The sequence below is a fragment of the Anoplophora glabripennis genome, unplaced genomic scaffold (assembly GCF_000390285.2).
Source record: "Anoplophora glabripennis isolate ALB-LARVAE unplaced genomic scaffold, Agla_2.0 scaffold295, whole genome shotgun sequence".
Lineage (NCBI taxonomy): Eukaryota > Metazoa > Arthropoda > Insecta > Coleoptera > Cerambycidae > Anoplophora > Anoplophora glabripennis.
Window position 1 is genome coordinate 121,984 of NW_019416400.1, and position 13,036 is coordinate 135,019.

General features: G+C 31.2%; 1 protein-coding gene across 1 annotated transcript in view; it reads left to right on the plus strand.

The window, feature by feature from the left end:
• Positions 1 to 217: 217 nt before the first annotated feature.
• The window catches only part of LOC108907727, a 59,257-nt gene continuing 46,438 nt past the window's right edge, over positions 218 to 13,036 (plus strand). Inside the window, exon 1 of the mRNA XM_018711526.1 lies at positions 218 to 390. Coding sequence (XP_018567042.1) covers positions 219 to 390 — 172 coding nt within the window. The 5' untranslated portion in view covers position 218. The remainder of the gene's footprint in view (positions 391 to 13,036) is intronic.

A 13,036-nucleotide genomic window follows, 5' to 3' on the forward strand; every position in this document is an offset into this window, starting at 1 on the left:
GCGTTTATAAGTAGACACTATTCCCCAGCGCGTAGTATAATAAGAGCAAACGCCACACAACAGAGACCGACCACGACAAATCGCGTCATTAAATTGCACTTTCCTCGAAGTGAAAATATATCTCATCTCTCGCATTATCTACCCCAGAGGGCTCCGGGTTCTGTTTGGCCCGCTATAAATCCGATAAGGGTGGTATTTTATTAAGAGGTGCCGTAAACATGTGTAGAACGGTGGGTGCGTTTTTCTTCCTGGGCTTAGGGGCTGCTGTCCTCTGCGTGCCGCTCAAAGACAAATTGATGGTCGACTTGGGAGGCGACACCGCCGTCGTGGAGTCCACCGTGAGGGAGGCGAGGCAAGCGCCGGACCACATCGAGGAACTTCTCCAGCCAGGTGAGTCGCAGTGGCGTGTTGGGGGGCGGGGGATGGGGCGGCAAAATACGTCTTGTTTGGGTTTTGGTGAAGGGCACGCTTTTTTATTTCATACATTCAATGTGAAGTGTATTTTCTAATAGTTTATTTTATTTGTAGCAATATTTAACGTTAAATGCATAATATTCCTCGAAAACACAAGTACGGGATATTAAACCGCAGGGGTTATATAAATATTGGTCCGCAAATCGATAGTTTTGAGACATGGGGTGTTCAAATTTAAAAATAAATTTATCTCTAGGAAATGGTTTGCTACAGAAAGATGAAACTTTGTCTAATTGAAGCTAAAAATCCATTTAGTTGTAACTAAGTGTATAGTCCGTACAATATTTGTTGATATAGAATTTCAAGAAAAGAATAAGTCAATAAAGTTCTTTATCGGAACTACTGTAACAATTTATCGCGACAGGGGCGTACCTTTAAATTTTCAGCGTTATTTTCAGAATATTAAAATATACAGGACGTGTACATAAAACCAGTACTACATTCCTTAGAAAATTTTAATAGGGGTCTTTCATATAAATTTTTTTAATTCGAGCCTCCCTTAGAAAGTTACAGTCCATTGAAGGAGGACGGTGTTAACTGTTTTTTTTTTCAATTTTTTTGTACTCACTGATGCAAAATCCTGTATATAAGGTAAATTTATATAATGTAGATTTTTTGGATTGAAATGTATTTTTATTTCTTTAAAGTACAGTAGAGTACAAATTACACACAGGGTGGTCCGAATTTTATGCAGGAAACTTCGAGGGTAGATATTCTCTTTAAAATAATATGTGTTTGCCTTATAAACATAGGTCTGGAATAGCCCCGTTTTAGAGAAACAGGGTGTTGAGGTTTTAAAAAAAAATTGATTTTTTGTTTATATCGCACACTACCCCACAGGTGGTGTAGAAAGGAGTGTAAATAATTTTGTTGATGTGCTTACAAATTGCACTTACTTTTAAACATAAACAAATATTCTTGTAATATTATCGTTAGAAGTGTCTGCCACAAGGGGATTGTAGTGGTATGAATAACTTGAGAACGGTGAATCTTAGGAAAAAAATTAAAGTCACCATTTTTACGTATTTTGTGCATTAAAATATAAATCAGTTACAATGGCATGTAAAAAATGCAGTGGCGTAGGTTTTTTTGTAAAAAAGGGGGTGACCCCTGTCCAGTTGTACACCACTGGATGAACCTTTAAAGCTCATATTTCAGGGAATATAAGGCCTACTTATCATACATTATATGTACCAAATTTTATTGAGATCGGTTAATAGATTCCGGAGATATAAACAAAAAATCATCAAAATCAACTTCAACACCCTGTATCTCTAAAACGGTGCCGTTCAAGACCTATGTTTATAAGGCAAACACATATTATTTTAAAGAGATCTATATGCCCTTGAAGTTTCCTGCATAAAATTCGAACCATCCTGTATAATAAATAAATAATAAACTAGAAATATAATACAATTATAAACGTGCTGATACAAAAACGAAATACAACCTCGAGTGTCGAATGCGTCGAATGCGAATGGAAAGAAAGTGATGCAGGGGTCTTCTTGGAATTCTATCTTAACAAATATCGTACGGACTGTACCAGTGGCGGATATATCGCTACTTCTACATCCATATGGCGTTTCCAAGAAAAAAGATTTTTTATTTTATTCAAATTTCGAACCATTTTCGATTTATTACTTTTTTTTATTTTTATTGATGTTCAGATGATTTTTTTAACGAAATGCATAATTTCTACGCCATTGATTGTTTCGGAATTGTCATGATGGGTTTTTTCTAACATAGTTCTAAAATTATTTTGTTTTATGGAATATTTGGCAACGTTAATAAAAGAAAATAATAAAAAATGAAGAATTATTTGATTTTTGAATAAAACGAAAAATATCCTTTTTCTTGAAAATACCACAAAGATGTACAGATAGAATGGTCCAAGATTCATAATTCCCCCTCAAACAACTTCATATTTTAGAAAGGTAGTTTTTTTTTATTTCAACACCTTATATCTCGCAAATTATTGATTTGTTGACATGTTTGCTTTGAAAAAACTCAAAATATCACTCCTTAAAGTTTGTATACTTACTTGATTAACACCCATTATGTAAGAGTAAGTTAAGAACACACATAAATATTTACTGAAACTTACAGAAATAAAAAATTAAAAAAGGATTGAAATTAAATGTGATTGTTAATTAGTTTTTTCGGAGATTTTCTTAGTTATGGGATACTAATAGTATTCAGGGGTTAAAATGGTTCTCTGCCCTTTTGAGTAATGTAACAAAATTTTCCTCCTTGGCTTCAAGTACTGGCAGGGGTTCTTTTATAAATTATGAAATAAGACAACTGGCAGTTCTACCCTGCTAAGTTGGAAGGTCGTAAATTATATTTTCTTCGTTTTTTGTTAAGAACATGTTACGATTGTTTTCAATATCATCCATATTATCAGAGATTCACAATGTTCTAGTTTCTTAACTAGAAATAAACTCTTGTTCATTTTAATAACTCGTCTTCTATCTCTGTTATTTTGTAAATATTTAAACAAAAAAAAACAGACTGCATGAAAAACTATAATGATCAAAAGCCGTTTAAAATTAAAACTCCTCTATAGACTGATTATAAATCAATTAAAATGCAGATATGACAAATTTACTTGTTTCGGTTCTTAAACAATTGCAAAAAATAACTAAAATAAAAACGAAGGAACATCGACAAAATATAATGGTGTTTTTTGTTCTTATATATCCCATATCAAATACGGAAAAGATATACAGTGTGTTTTAAATTTAATTCATTAGCTATGCAAGGTATATTGATTATTATACAAGATAGAGGGCATGCAGAACATTGCTTTTTTGTACAGTACATTTCATTTTGGATATTACGCTCGAATATTATTATTGAAAATTGGAAGGATTCTTTTGGTCTAAACAATGTTTTTTCGATAAAATTTTGATATTTCAGATGAAAAACTAACAAGTTGACACTATCTTACAAATTTTTATAAGTATTTTTTAGAATTCAATTTGTTTTAAAGCTCTAACTGCTTTGGAATTACAAATCTAAGTTGCATTTTTTTCAAATCGAACCCACAATTGATCATGACTTTTCTAAAAAGAAGGTATTTCCAAAAATACGTATATTGGTTGTCACAACAAAATATATCATAAATCAATAGACAAAAAAATAATGTGTGATGCACTATATTCAATCTTTTATTTGTATAAGTATTATAATGTGATATACCTCTTCACTTATAATCGAATTATAACAATATCAAATTCCTATAGAAATCGGGTTTTTGAATGTATCTAATTATATAATCTGACTTTTTTTCATATCCTTATTTAGTGAGGAGATTAATAAACGTTGATTTGTTTAGACTTGATAGGACTTTTTATTGCGAATTATTAAAAAAAAATCAGCAATAACTAAAATCTGCGTAAATATTAGTATAAATTATCTAGCGGAATAATTATTCGGATCTCCTTCAAGTTTCGTTTATAATAGCAGTCGTACAACTTCAATGAATATTAATATACATCCAAATTTCCGCAGACGCCAGAAAATATAAATTTTCGTTTTACTCGGGAAACCGAAGTACATTTCTCTTTATTCACGGATTTAATTGATATTAATTGCGTCTATCAATTTTCGGTTTACCGTCGAAATATCCCCACGAATTGTAGAAAATACAAATCTGCGATTATTAAATATTTCTATTAAATCAGTAAATAATAAATAAACTCAAAAAATATTACCAAGAATTTTGGAACTTCGAGAAGTTCAATAATATTACTAAAAAGTTGGGTAAATAATTAGAAATAAATACAAAAGTGGTAATTGTTGACAATGCATTTCACTGAATTTGGTATCGGAAGTATGAGGAAGTTCCAAACTAAGATTTTTTTACTCATAAAAATTTTATTTTAATGGTTATTTTGATGGGTAATATAAAATTACATTATACTCGTGCAAATAAAGTTACATAAAGCATGTAATTTTATACTTTTTGTGTAATATATTCAGAATGTAAATTTATACAAGTAAATTAACGAAATCAATGAGAACTGTAACTATACAGGGTGTTACAAATTAGTAGGACAAGAAATTAATCAACATATTCTTTGGACTAAAATAATGGGACTTTTCTTATGCCACTTTTCATTTCAGAGACCCATTTTCAAAATACAGGGTGTCAAATTTAACACATATTTTGATATGAAGTCGGCTTAGTTTTTGTGTAATTTTGGTTTAAAATATCAAAGCGAGAAATCTCACAAGAGTGAAACAAATAAAATAAACCGCCGCTTTATCTAGAAAAAAATATTCGGAAAGCATAGGTATACTAAAAAAAATAGGAGGTCCATGGGTACTGCAACCCCCCTCCTCACCGTTCACCCTTTGATATTTTAAACCAAAATTACACAAAAAGTGTGCCGACTTAAGATCATAATATGTGCTAAATTTCAAATAAATATCTCTACAATCACCGGAGTTATCAATAAAAATAATTTTATAAATTTTAATTTTGAAACCCTGTATTTTGAAAATGAGGCTCCGAATTGAAAAGTGACAATAAAAAAGTCCCAGTATTTTAGTCCAAAGAATATATGGTTAACGGGTTGACCTACTGATTTGTAACACCCTGTATATAAAACAATCTCTGTAAAAAATTATTTAAATAACAAAGTATATATTTAATTTTATACGTCATTTTTTTAGTGACGTCTTTATCATTCAATGTTTAAATTAAAAAATGAGCTACTAAATACATGTTCATAACAACATTTTATTACCGAAAATTACATGTAAAGCTTCTTAATATGCAAGAATTGTTCTTGAAAATGATTACCTCCAGCTAGGATGTAAGAATCCAATCTTATCCTCGTTGACTATGGAATTCTTTAAAAAGTTACACCCAGCAATTATCTTATTTTTTTAAATCTTCCACATTTTCCATTGGGGTAGTATAAACTAATGACATTAGATGGCCCCATAGGAAATAATCCACACTAAAGTGCACTGGTGTAACATCGTGCACAAACCACATTGCATTTCTTGTGGCCAGTAGTACATCCTCCAGAAAGTGAGGTAGCGTTTGTTCCAAAAATTTGCGATACACCTTGCCGGTAAATCTCCCTGGTAGAAATACCGGTCCAATTGGCCACCCACAACTCCAACCCAAACTTTCAACAAGAAATGATCTTCAAGTATCTCAAGTGTCGTACGTTTAATAAACATCGTATATAAAGCTCGAGTTAGTTTTAGGCTTCTTTAAATGCACTGATAAAAATTTTATGTAAAATTACAATCTAGATCATTGGTTATTTAGTAGCCAAATAGGATAATGTGGAATTATCATACAAGTAAAATTACATTAAGCATGTAATTTTACACGTTTTGAGTATTTTCCCAAAAATTCCAAATTTACATTATCGATATATTTACGACACTTAAAGAGTAATTTTACAGAGAAACGGGAAAACTACATAGAACTTAAGAAAGAATTAGGCATTATTATTTTGTAACATGTTTGAAAAGAATAACTTTTCTTTCATGCTTAAATATTTTTCCTAAAACGGTTATGGCGTTGAAATGTAAAGGAAAAATAACATTAAATAAAATTAAGATTTATTCATTTAAAATATGTAATTTACTTAATTAAGGGCGCCGTATTCTTTAATTCCACAGACAAATAATTTCAAACATTTAATAACTGAATAATCTAAATCAAATAATAGGAATGTTATGTCATGCCACCTGAGTATTTTCAAAGACGCCGCAGTAAAACGAATAAACAGGTGCAAAAAACGATCAATGCATCAAGGTTTTAGGTACTGAAATCTACGAAAATACTAACTTTTTATATATAACTCCACATGTAAATATTCTTATAACATTTACTTGCTTAGGGCCGGTTTTTCAATCGTTGGTTAACTCCTAACTTAAGGTTAACCATCACTTTATTTTCTTATGTTTTAGTGGATAAGCAATAATTTTCATTTAACATGCAAGCTTTTAACAAAGAATGAATTTATAAATTCGTTTTTAACTTTTTTTTCTTTACTAATCTATGAAAACTCCAATACAAAAAGTAACAATTAGTTAACCAGAGATTGAAAAACCGGCTCTTAGTCCTACATATAAAATTGTTTACTTTTATTTATAAGTACGTGAATATAATTCTTAAAATGTGGGGTTAGGATAACAGCAAACGCATGTTTTACAAACGCTTTTTTTTAGTTATTATTTTATTTGAGTAAATTTAAATAGTGACAGTGAATAAATAGAACATCAAGGATTTCATTTTTGTGCTTATTTTTGTTCTACACGTTTTACTTTTCAAGATTTCAGTACTTAAAAACACCAGAAATTTGACTATTTGACAATTTGACTCGTTCAAGGAAATGGCCACCTAAAGGGAAAACCTTTTTAATTTATTTTCTTGGAAAAATTTTACTACGGTTTTCATTTATACGAAGGCTTTTTCTGGATGAAAATTTTGCCCTAATTCTCACATCCAGGCTCATTTTGAAGTGGAATCTTTGAACCATTTCGAGTGCGGTGACTTCTTGACCACATTAAACTGAAAATAAAATATAGTGACTGTAAATAATGAATAAAACAGGTGTTAAATAGTAAGCTTCAATCTGGATGTTTGCGTATAAAGATTAGACACTTTTGTTCGTATATTTACACAAATATAGTAAAAACCCAAAATATTAGGAATAATACATTTTAAAATGTAAAAATACAACATAAAAGGTAGAATACATTGTAAAACAAAAATACATATACGCTCAAACGTATAATTATATACAATGTTCAAGTCATTTCCATTTTTGTGTATAAAAGCCATTAGAAATATGTAAAATTACTTAATTATGTAATTTTACACAATTTCTAGTGTAAGTTAAAGATTTGAGTCAGACATTACTTTTATATTTGCATTAGCTGTTACTATTTCTTTCTTACACATTTTCTAATAATATATGTATAAATATACAGAGTGTTTACAAATAAGTGCGAAATATTTTAGGGAGTGGTTGTTGAAGTTATTTTGTGAAAAAAAGTTCATTTAAACGTAGGTCGAAATATACTTCCTTTCCGATATACAGAGTGTTTAAATTATAATTCTTTATTTATTTTTATTAATTATTTCAGAGTTTTAAAGATATTGACTCGAAATTTGAAAAACGCTTTAGAGGGATGAATGGGCGTTTTTTGGGGTGATTCTACTTGTCATAGTGGCGTTTGTGCGAGAATGCCACAAATTAAAAACAAATGGTACGCCACTGACTTTTCCCGTTTTGATATTTTATTGCAACTTGTGTATTTTTAATTTCTATTGATGCATTATCTAGTAGGTTGCTGTCAATATTTCTAAATAAAATATAACCATCAAATTTCGAGTCAATATCTAAAACTCTAAAATAATTAATAAAAATAAATAAAGAAATTAAAATTGGAAACGAAGCATATTTCGATCTACGTTTATGTGAACTTTTTTTCACAAAACAAATTAAGCAGCCACTCCCTAAAATATTTGGCACTTATTTACAAACACCCTGTACACTTCTGCCATAAATTTTATAAAAGTCTTTCAGATTTCATTAAGTAAACGACGGTAATAATCTGAAGCAAGACGCTAAGTGGAATTCCCTGGGTAAATACACCAGCGAAATGATCCTAACTAGTCATTTCACGGATTACCAACATTACACAAATTCAATTTCCGTATGTTCCCATCTCCAGAAGTATATTGCATTATACACCGTTGTCCCTTATTAATTTAGTAAATGCTGTGGGTTGGAACCGACTGTGGTTGGATTAACTGTTAGTTATATATAACTGACTCCGAGAAATATAATTATATATGTGGAATAAGTCTAATTTTCGGTAGAATCAGGAATTGGGTTAGTTAAGTATCTGCTAAGAAAATCTATGGAATATCTACTATGTAAATAGGTGTATTAATAAATTATTTACAATTTGATAGCTTCGTTAAAGGAAATTAGACTTGAATTCTGTAATTTAGAGAATTAAAAAATAAATATTAAATACTACGTTACATGTCGTTCTGATGATTTATGCAAACTTACTTTGGACAACGTCAATTTCAAAAATTTCGATGATATTATTATTGTAGTTACAATTCCAGATTCCAAAAATGGTATGTCACGTACGTTTACAATTACTTCTCGTCTGGGTTCTGTTTCTCACCTAGAAATTTTCAAGAAATATATCAAGATTAGATTGGAAATTAAAACTGAAATTTATTTCTCGCTTTTTATGCGCTATCAAGCAGGTAGATGTTACAACCAACCAGTCGGCAAGAATACCCTTTCTATCATTCTCAATAAGATTGCACAGTTTTTGAAACTATAACATCCTGAAACATATACAACCCATTGATTCCGAAGAACATCGGCAACGTTACTGGCCAATACAGGAGTTGATATATTAGTAATCAAGAGACATGGTGGGTAGAAATCGGTCACAATTTCCGAAAGTTATGTTGCTGTCACTTTAATTAACAAAAATGAAATAGGCAACCGTATTCTTTACAATCCAGGTTCTAGTAGTACGCCGCATCATAATGGATTAATGGATCAGTCAGATAATATTGAGCCTCCGGTGACTGAAATGGAGCCGTCAAATCATCTTGAGAAAAATGTGACAATTAGTAAACGCGAGGGAAATAATTATCCAGATTTTATAAATGTTACTAAATGTAATAACAACTGTACAATTTCTATAAATATTCATTCATAATAATTAATAAAATGTAATGTTCATGAAATATTTCCATTTATTTGTTCATAACATATGCATTTATAACTCGAAATCGCTTTTTTCCCTAAGGAGGTAAGTTACCTCACTTACCTCCCGTTGTTCATAGCAACTTCCACTTCTACGGTAAAAGGCACTTACCTTCTTAAAAACAATTTATTAATAGTCTATTTACTATAGTCGGAGCAGATAAAATATATTTGTAACCATAAATATACAAGGTGTTTTTAAGTACTTGTACAAAGTTTAAAGAGTGAATCTTTGACCAATTTTAAGATAAAAAGTTCATATGAACATGGGTCCGCAACGGCTTGATTCTAGAAATAAAGAGCGTCCAAAAAAATTTTTGTTTGGTATTTTGATTACATTTTTGTTCAGTATTTGACGAAATTCGGGAAACTGGAAGTATTGGTGATGAGAAACTCAAATATCGACGCTTTAGTCCGAAAACATGCTATCTCAGAGATCGGTTGAAAACATGTTATCTCATATTTCAATTGGAAGGTAGCATACCTCAAATTAAGCTTGGAAAACATGCTAACTCAGATCTTTAGGTAAAAACATGCTATCTCAGTGTGACTAGAAATTTAAATTGGCACATTGAATAATTGAAACCGTGCATTTATTATAAACTTATATAATATATTTTTAAAAAAGTAAGAAATGTTTATGTTCAGGTACACTGTTTATTTAATTTTTTATTCAACATTTTTCAATTAATTTTGTTAAGTTACTGTTATAAACGACAAAATTGTTAATTAAAAAAATAGAATAATATGCAGTATGCTGCATCACGTACATTACTAAACTTTTTTTGAAATAACAAATTGTATGAAAAAAATTTAATAATTTTTAGTACACGGTACACGGTTTACACGGTCGATAGCCGCACGGTTTAAGGCGTCAGTACTTAAATGTGTCGATCTGCCCGGGTTTCGAATCCCGTGGCCGGTAGACCGTAGATTAGCTATGCTTGTACGGAGGATTGGCACCCTCTGTGCAGGTATGGTAGGGTGGAAGAATGTTGGCTTGGGTCAATGTGAGAGATTGACACCGGTTGGCATTTGACCACCACCCTAATTAATGAGGTTTTCCAGGTTTCCCTCATTCCTGCACTGAATGGTGGTTAGGGCCTACCAACATAAGTCGAACCTGGGCAAATGCGGCCTGCGTAATAATAATATGCCGCCTCCTCTCCCGCACAAGTATCCGACTTCTGGGCTAATTCTCATAGTTAGAATGAGGAGTATAGATATTATTATTATTATTAATAACAAACATTTTTATATATTAAGGTATATTTGAGATAGTATGTTTTCCAACAGAAATCTGAAATAGCATGTTTTCGTACTAAAGCGTCGATATGTACTTAGTTTTTTGTTTAATTTTAAAGGGCGACAAATACAGGATTGTACCTGGATTTAAATAACCATAACTTTTTTTGTATCGCACTGTATGTCAGTTTTGTTTAGTCAAAACCTATATCTATTCTTCATTCAATTTTACGTACGTAAGGTACTTTCAGTATTTGTCGCTGAAAGCGGCCGTTTTGTAAAAATACGGGTTTTTAGTTAATCCTGCGTTGGAATTTTCATTAAGATCATTAAAATCATTAAAAGTGTTTGAAAAACAAGTGAAAAATTTTTTCTTTTATTGATTGTATTGCGATGTGACGAAGTTAGATTATTTACAAGACTAAGACTAAACTACTTCTAGAAATATGATAATAACATTTACAAGAATTGCTGAAAATGACCGACGGCTATGCAACGCATGCCTCAATTCGCCTTAACATTGACGAACTCTTTAGAATATACCTGGTATCTGATTAATAAATGGCATACAACTCAAATATCCTGTCTCTTAGATCTTGTTCATTTTGGACTGCAGTTTTGTAAATTAGTGACTTCAAGTGACCCTCTAAAAAATAATCCAAAAGATTCAAAGCTAGTGGTCTGGTAGGCCAGGCTTGCGGTCCCGCTCTTCCTCTTCAACGTTAGGATAAATCTCGTCCAGATTCACTCGCAACCAAACTAAAGTGTGGCGGTGTTCCACCATGCATCCACCACATCCTGTTTCTGGTTTCTAAATCAACTTCCTCTAAATGTTCAGGAAGCTTGTGCTCCAAAAATCTTCGGTACTCTTCGCCAGTAAGTCTTTGTGGAAGAATGCAAGGTGCAATAAGGTGATCACCGAAATATTTCGAGAAAGTTGTACTTGAAAATGATTTTCTATGATAGCACTGGGATTATCCTCAGCCCAGATATGGTTATTGTGAAAGTTAATTATGGCATTTGAGAGAAAACGACGCTTCGTCTGTGAAAAGCACAAGGCTTAAGAAATTCGGGGTATAAATCCACTCTGAGGGGAATATCTCTAGGTAATAGAGCCTGCACACGTTGCATGTGATAAGGATAAAGTTGTTGAGATCTTAAACCTTGCCATACAGTTGTGTTGTAATATTCAATTCACGAGCAATTTCCCGTACACGTGTTGCGAGTCTTCTTCAGTTTTATTTAAGACAGCTTCTTCAATCTCAACTGTTCGAACTGTCGCAGGCCTTCCTGGAATATCTGTTGTCCTTTTAAAACTGCCAGTTTCACAAAGTCTTGTGTCAATTTTAATGTAAGTTTGGACATGTGGAACCACACATTGTTGCTTCATAGGTGAAATGAATGTCTCCAATTTCTGCGTTGTAATGCGGGACAATTGTGAGGTAGTTTTAATTTCCTCTACTCCACATCTTTTTTGGGGTGTTGAATCCGAATCTGATATTTACTAACAAAATTTCGTGACGCAACTTTAAAAAAATGCAAATAAAAAGAAACAATCTCATTTTTTTAAGGTTTTTTTGCTTATAACTTGAAAACTATAAAGTTTTCATAAATAACCACCCTATTGGTATAGGTACTTAATTGTTTTCAAAAACTACATAATGTTCAAATCATTTCAAGACCGAAATTGTATAAATTCAGTTACAAAAATGTTGAAATACCAACGAAAAATCTTGAAAAATTATTATACAGGGTGTTAATTAAGTATATACAATAAATTCAAGAGACGATTATTTGAGTGATTTTAAGACAAAAAGTCTATATAAACATTGGTCCGCAGATGCTTCATTTTGAGGAAACGGTGTAAAAAAAATGTTATTTCGTAACTATCTTAAATACCCTTTACCCAAGTTTGTTGTAGTTTAGCAGTGTTATTTGTAGTGTAAGGGGCTAATTTAACCCTAACTTGATTAGATTTATTAAGTCCAGTTGCGTCCCGAGCGGTAACATAACGAATATTTTTGACAAAAAAAATGTACGCCACTGACTTTTTTGTAATTTTTATATTTTATTGGATTAAACAACTAAAAATACAACTTTTTTGTCTCTCGAATGTTTTTTGTATCTTGATTAATTTTTGTGGAAAAAAATAAAATCAATTTAATTGCAAATCCCTGGACCACACCAGAAACATGGGGAAAAGTTTATTTTCGAAATTATCATTTTTTTTATAATTTTTTATTAATAACATGTAACATCTAAATAACAATAAAGTACAAATAACACTGCCAAATTACAACAAAATTTGGTAAAAGGTATTTAAGATGTTTACGAAATAGCAATTTTTTATAAAAGTTTAACACCCTGTATCTTGAAAATGAAACATCTGCGGACCTATGTTTATATGAACTTTTCGTCTTAAAATCACTCAAATCTGTTGAATTTATGTTACATAATATTGTATATTACATTATTGTATGAACAGAAATTATATGAGCCGTTGTCATTTTTGGAGGGTCCTGGAACGGCCGTCTTCA